The sequence below is a fragment of the Setaria viridis genome, chromosome 4 (assembly GCF_005286985.2).
Source record: "Setaria viridis chromosome 4, Setaria_viridis_v4.0, whole genome shotgun sequence".
NCBI lineage: Eukaryota > Viridiplantae > Streptophyta > Magnoliopsida > Poales > Poaceae > Setaria > Setaria viridis.
This window is the reverse complement of record NC_048266.2, coordinates 33663694-33670642: the sequence shown is the minus strand read 5'-3', so window position 1 is coordinate 33670642 and position 6949 is coordinate 33663694. Positions and strand designations below refer to the sequence as shown.

The 6949-nt window shown below is 48.9% G+C and overlaps 1 protein-coding gene across 3 annotated transcripts; it reads left to right on the top strand.

Annotated features, from left to right (window-relative positions):
- LOC117851628 (protein MONOCULM 1) lies at nt 1-5849 on the top strand. 3 transcript variants are annotated; one of them, XM_034733480.2, is made up of 3 exons: nt 11-370; nt 887-1117; nt 4075-5849. In XM_034733480.2, the coding sequence occupies exon 3, from the start codon at nt 4173-4175 to the stop codon at nt 5595-5597; it is 1425 nt and encodes a 474-aa protein (XP_034589371.1). In that variant the 5' UTR covers nt 11-370; nt 887-1117; nt 4075-4172; the 3' UTR covers nt 5598-5849. The 3 variants fall into 3 exon arrangements, with proteins under 3 accessions (XP_034589373.1, XP_072149367.1, XP_034589371.1); XM_034733482.2 differs by lacking the exon at nt 887-1117 and having other exon boundaries at nt 1-370; XM_072293266.1 differs by having other exon boundaries at nt 5-370; nt 887-5849.
- The last annotated feature ends 1100 nt before the right edge of the window (nt 5850-6949 follow it).

The following is a 6949-nucleotide window of genomic DNA, read 5'->3' as shown; positions in this document are numbered from 1 at the left end:
ATACCTTTGTAGATTTCTTTGCGTTAACTATTGCCATGTCCTCTTTGGGCTAATATAATCCTTTGTTAATTTACCCTCTCCTTTTGGCATGCATGGACCTTTGGTCCCCATTTGTTCTTGAGTGTGCTCCCCCTCGTAGCCTGGCTTTCCCTTCCTTCAACTCCACTCAAGTGTGCTCCTAGAGCTACTTAATCTTGATCCCAAGCAACAAGACCTCTCCAAACCTCGATCAGCTTCCCCTTTCTCACTCACTCACTCACACAAAGGCATACTCCATATAGAGAGTTCTCAAAGAGACAGAGAGGGAGATGCTGTTCGAGGGGGTTAGATTTTGGAACATGTCAAATCACAGCATTTGATGCACCAGAAGGTAAAGTCACAAGTTTGTTTTCACTTTTTTTTTATTTCTGGTACTGGTTGAGAGGCGCATGAGAGAGAAAGTGAGCTAGCTGCTTCTGCTTGTTGCCTTGCTCGCTTTGGGCATTTCTCACTCACTTTCCTGCCCACAGTGGCCTCATGCCAAGTTTCCCCTTCTCTTGATGCTACTGCATGCCTTGCAGAGGGGGTATGTGATGAGAGCATGCCGCGGCAGGGAGGACGGAGGAGAGAGTAGATTCCTTTGCTGCACACAAGTTACACAAGGGAGCTCACAACACAATCCCAAGTTCCAGTGGTAGTCTAGGCCTTGCACACACACATGCAAAGATCTCTTCCCTCTTGCCACAAGGGATAAGATCTCTCCTCTCTCACCTTTGGTTTCTTTTGGCCTCTGTATCCTCTCTCTCTCTCCCTCCCTCCCTCCCTCCCTTTCTCTCTCTAGATATATGCATATATGCATATGCATGTATACATGCTGATGAGGGCGTATATCAAAAATTTTGTACAGAGCTGGAAGCAAGGGATCATATCTGCTGCTTGACACAGAGGCACATGTCCCTTTTGGTGGGTAATGATGGTGTGCAGGTGGATGTGATGATAGATTGCCTCATCTGGGGACTGAGATATTCCATCCAAGACCGCCCAGTGTCATGCTGCCTCACATTCACAGCTATCGCCCCCTGGCTGCGCTGCAATATTCCATTTGTTTGCTAATGTCTTGTGTCAAGATGCCTTGGATGTGAGTCCTCACTGCCCTCTCTCTCTTCTCTCTCCCTCCCTCTTTCTCTCTCATGCATCACCATAAATACACAGCATACACCCTGCACTGTTGCTTGGGCTAGGATTGCATGTGATCCTGCAACAACGTGTAGCCAATCGATCGGGGAGGAGTGTATAGCTGCAGGTCACTTGTGGTTACAACGCATGCGAGAGCATGTGTGTGCAATGTGCAGCACTGACACGGCGAGGGCCAGGTGACGGTGTGGTGTGCTCTTCTTCTCGCAAAGGAAGTTTTGATTGCCTACCTCAGGGCCGGGCCATCAATGGAGATCCTACCATGGGACAAAACATGATATGGTTGGAGAGTCGGCTCTGTCTAGTCTCTATTCACCCATTTAAAGCATTGCGTGTGTGTGCTCACACTCACATACACAGAGAGATGGTAGCCTAGCCGTCCAAATCGTCAGAAACTATAATATTGGTGTGCAAATCTTTTTGCAAAGGGTGTAATCTCCTGAGGCCTCCGTAATGATTAAAGAGTTCCAAATTGGCTATTACGACCCAGATCAGCAAGTGTTCTCACACTAAGCAAGGTAACTCTAATCAGAATTGCTGGTGTCAAAAGCCATGCATCATGCTTATACTACTGCTGCCAACTTAAAGCTAAACCTTTAGATGATAGCGTCGAGAACAATAAAAGCGTGGAAGATCAGTGTGATCATTAATTAGGTGAAAATAGATCGATAAAGCAAGCCTGCTTGGAGTAGTTTCTTAACTGTCTAGTAACAAAATATGCAAATGTGCCTTTTCTTTTTAGAATGTCAAACTGGATTATTTTAGCTAGGTACTCCCTCCGTTCCAAATTGTAAGTCATTTTGATTTTTTTAGTTCATAGATATTATTATGCATCTAGACATAGTGTATATCTAGGTGCATAGCAAAAACTATATACCTAGAAAAGTCAAAACGACCTATAATTTGGAATGGAGGGAGTATATTTTTAAATATGTACAGAACCAACAGGCTTGCAAAAATAATATTGTTCAGAAAATATGGTCAGCTGTCAAATTTAATTGGTCAAACAAAGGTGGTCAACACAAAGTGGTTGACACAAGCTACTTTGTGGTCACAGTATTGGTTCTTTTGCATTGTAGCAAACAGTAGTTTGATTAGAATAAATTGCACAGGCAGTCCTTCGAATTGTTTCACATGATTATGCATTGATCTTAATTTAAATGCACATATACTAGATCACAGGACCTGTTAATTGGTCACTTGAGGTTCAAATTATCCTAATCAGCAAGTAATTATCTTATTAGATATGCGGGACTCTTGCATGAAGCCTGAGATGTTACATACTCTACTGCATATTTGCTCATGGCTGTGCATATCAGGAGCCGTGTTTGTGCTATGGTGGTTTGGATCTCAAAGTGGCACACTTAACAAGTTTTGTGACTAGAAAGCATTTCAAGAGTTTAGACCTAGATGGAAAAAAAACACAAGTTTTAAGGACCATGTAATTTGTTCTTTTTGTTTATATGAATTACAACTGGTCAGCATGTTACACAAAGATCAGCTAGCTTCAACATCCGGAGCTACCCTTTTTCTCTCACCCATGTCCCCATCCACACTAATAGATAGTTTGTAATTTAACATAGTGATTTGGCTACTTGCAATAATATAAGCTTGTGTATTCTAAACATCTGTTGGGCATAAAGGTTCCTTTTTTAAGATTTACTTGATATCTATAGTTGGGAAAAAAATGTATATGTCACAATTCTTAAGAATCCATGAAGGCTAAGACGAGGTTGAATGCATAAATCAAATCGTAATATTCTTTAGATTTATATTTATAATTTGATTTTCCTCAGCATGCTTGTTTCCATTTAGTCATTTTTAATAAAGGAATAAGAATGTATAATCACTACAAAGTTACTTCCTCCGTCCCAAATTGTACACCGTTTTGAGTTTTCTAGATACGTAGCTATTAGTCGATATGCATCTAAATTTATATTATGTTTATATACATAGCAAAGATTATGTATCTCGAAAAGTTAAAACGACTTACAATTTGAAACGGAGGGAGTAATATATACAGAGTGGATATTTCAGGTTAATTTGTAGAATGACTTTTCCCACGTGGCCCGTTAATAGCCATAATATAACAGTTTATGCGTTTTTCGTGTACCCTGCTGACCCTTACTAGAGGCCATTGTGCTTGGGCGCCCAGGAAACAAATTATAACCACCTCATAGCACTTCGCACCTGTGTAGCCTACCAATATACACGAAACGTCGCATGAACTAATTTGTGTACACGCACAAGCACACGAGAGGGATGCCAATCATCATCGTTCGGTTCTCCTAGCTGGCTATGGCATTGGATCCAACGTACACGCACACAGATGTGCACTGCTCAGCAACCCATCCACCCGTCCATCTGGCTAGCTAGTACTAATCTTGGCACAGCATGCAACTAGTTTTTTTTCTTTTTTGAGAGAGACTTTGCTTTGCTTTGCTTATATGAATTTTTCTATAGAGAGAGAGAGAGAGACTAGAAGTATTAATGGCTTAATTAGCTCTTGATATATGAATCTTTGGTTGTTTAGGCCCACCTCACCAACACCAATCCTTGGAATGTTTTTGATTCCACTTAGCCTCCCCAAATGATACACGCCACAGTCCACCGGATAAAAGACAACTCCCAGCACACTCACTCGCCCTTGCTGCCACCTTTCCCCTCCCCCCTTCCATTCCTAGAGAGAGAAAGCACACCCCCACTCCTCCTGGCCTTCTCTCTCTACCAGCTCTCTCTCTCTCCCCCTCCCTCCCAAGAGTTTGCACAGTGCATCTAGTAGCTAGTAGCTACTACTAGCTTGCTAGGCTATGGCTGAGTAGGTAGTGGCAAGCTACTGTGTCTAGCTGAGCTGCTGCAGTCTCTCTCTCACTCGCAAGCACACCTCTGTATTTTTGGCAGATGAGGATGTCCTGTCACGGAAGCTGCAGCAGCGAGCCCAGATGCTGCCGCTGCCGCTGCTGCTGGACGTCGTGCGCCCCTATTAAACCCGCCAGGAGATGCACGCCCTCCTCCTCCTCCTGCACCCCCTCATGCTCCTCGCCTGCCACCACCGCCGACTCCGGCCGCCGCCGCCGCCGCTCATCCGCGGGCTCGCGCCGGTGAAGAAGAAGCTGCAGCGGGGAGGAACCGTCGGAGCTATGCTCGGCTCACTCCACCACCACCACCACCACCATCACTCCTCCTCCTCCTCCGATACCGACAACAACAATGACAACAAGAACGGCAGCAACAGCAGCGGCGGCGTCCTCGCCGCGGCGGCGCCGTCCGCGCGGGACCTCGTGCTGGCCTGTGCCGACCTGCTCCAGCGCGGGGACCTCCCCGCCGCGCGCCGCGCCGCGGGGGTCCTTCTGTCCGCGGCGTCCCCGCGCGCCGACGCCGCCGACCGGCTCGCCTACCACTTCGCCCGCGCGCTCGCGCTCCGGGCGGACGCCAGGGCCGCTGCCGCCGCCGGCCGCGTCGCCCCGGGCCTGGTGTCCGCCGCCGCGCGGCCGGCGTCGTCGGGCGCCTACCTGGCCTTCAACCAGATCGCGCCGTTCCTGCGCTTCGCGCACCTGACGGCGAACCAGGCGATCCTCGACGCCGTCGAGGGCGCGCGCCGCATCCACATCCTCGACCTCGACGCCGCGCACGGCGTGCAGTGGCCGCCCCTCCTCCAGGCGATCGCCGAGCGCGCCGACCCGGCGGCGGGCCCGCCGGAGGTCCGCATCACCGGCGCCGGCGCCGACCGCGACACCCTCCTCCGCACCGGCAGCCGCCTCCGCGCCTTCGCCCGCTCCATCCAGCTCCCCTTCCACTTCACGCCGCTCCTGCTCTCCTGCGCCGCCACCCACCACCACGAGGTCGCCGGCGGAAGCGCCACGACGGCTTCCAGCGCGGCCACGAGCCTGGAGCTCCACCCGGACGAGACGCTCGCCGTGAACTGCGTCATGTTCCTGCACAAGCTGGGCGGGCAGGACGAGGTCGCCGCCTTCTTGAAGTGGGTGAAGGCCATGGCCCCCGCCGTGGTGACCGTCGCGGAGAGGGAGATGATCGGCGGGGGCTACGACCGCATCGACGACCTGCCCCAGCGGGCCGCCGTCGCCATGGACCACTACTCAGCGGTGTTCGAGGCGCTCGAGGCGACCGTGCCACCGGGGAGCCGGGAGCGGCTGGCGGTGGAGCAGGAGGTGCTCGGCAGGGAGATCGAGGCCTCGCTGGGGCCCGCCGGAGGGAGGTGGTGGCGCGGGCTAGAGCGGTGGGGAGCCGCGGCGCGCGCCGCCGGGTTCGCGGCGCGGCCGCTCAGCGCCTTTGCCGTGTCGCAGGCGCGGCTGCTGCTGCGGCTGCACTACCCGTCGGAGGGCTACCTCGTGCAGGAGGCGCGCGGCGCGTGCTTCCTCGGCTGGCAGACGCGGCCGCTGCTGTCCGTGTCGTCGTGGCAGTAGCCCGCCGCCGCACCGGCTCTCCTTCTTCACCTGCTGCGTGCATGTACTCATGCCGGCGGCGGCGACGACGACGAAGACGGCCTAGGGTTTGCTCGCTCATAGTCATCAGTCATCACTACGGCATATATAGGGCTAGCGTATATATATGAGCATTGCATTTTGTTGCAATAATATTGGTTTCTTGTTACCCTACTACTTAGTAAGATTATCTCATGGTGGTTTTGGAGGATGATCATCAGTTTGTTGGGTTAATTGCAAGGAGGAAGCCCTAACCCTAGCTTGCTGCATGGTTTAATTGCTTGCTGTTAATCTTTAGCTGCTTGGATGGATCACGGATGGTTGGTTGACCACAGTTGGTTAATTTGAGGAGTTCATAGCTTTGCATGCATGGGGTGGCATTGGAACGAGCTAGTGATGAAGAGCTTGGCTTCTAAACTTGGTGAGGCTAGCAACTACTTAAACGTTCTAGAATCAGCTCTGCTAATTTAATTACCCTCTCATTTTTTTTCTTTGTTTAGGGAGATTTTTGTCTATATGTTATATGTTGGAGACCTATTGCACTAGTATTACTCCCCTCCGTCCAGAATATAGCTATGTTTAGACTTTTTCAAAGTCAAATCTTCTCAACTTTGATTGCGAATAGAGAAATAATCATAGAGACTAATAATATAAAAATAATGTTAGTTGATTTATCACGAAACCAGCTATTATAATATGGAACCTTTTCTATTTGAAATAAATTATTTTTAGAGATATTGTTGGTCAAAGTTAAAACTTTTGAAAAAGCTAAACGTAGCTATATTTTGGAATGGGATGAAGAGAGTATTTGTTAATTTTGATGTGAGAGGATCATCTGTTACTATTGCCTGTCTTATCAATACGCATAATATATGCATATGTTTGATGTTTTGTTTAAGTTGGGCGTGTGATCTTGCAGAATGTCCTCCTCTGACCGTACTCCCTTTTTCTATTCATGTTTATTATCTTTTTTTTTATATATATCTGAGGCATGGAGGAGGATCTTCTAGCTCCTATAGCTCACTTGCATGGCCTCATTTTAATTTATATTCCTGCACTTCACTTGCCTGTTGTCGCTTGATGCCGTTGTTTGTATTATAACTAATCATGCGTGCTTTTGCCAGCACTAGCCATAAACTAATGGCCATTTTGGGAGGCTGTTTGTGTGGGAGTAATCATCACTCCCGTGGTGTTGCAACTTGCAACAAGCCACAGTATAGATGTATGTATAGAGCTAAGACACCTAGTGTTTTTCTAATGTGCTCTTAGTAGAAAGAAAATTGGAGTGTCTCCTCTCCTGCCCGGGGAGAAGGGGTTTTGGGTTCTTGTTTTCT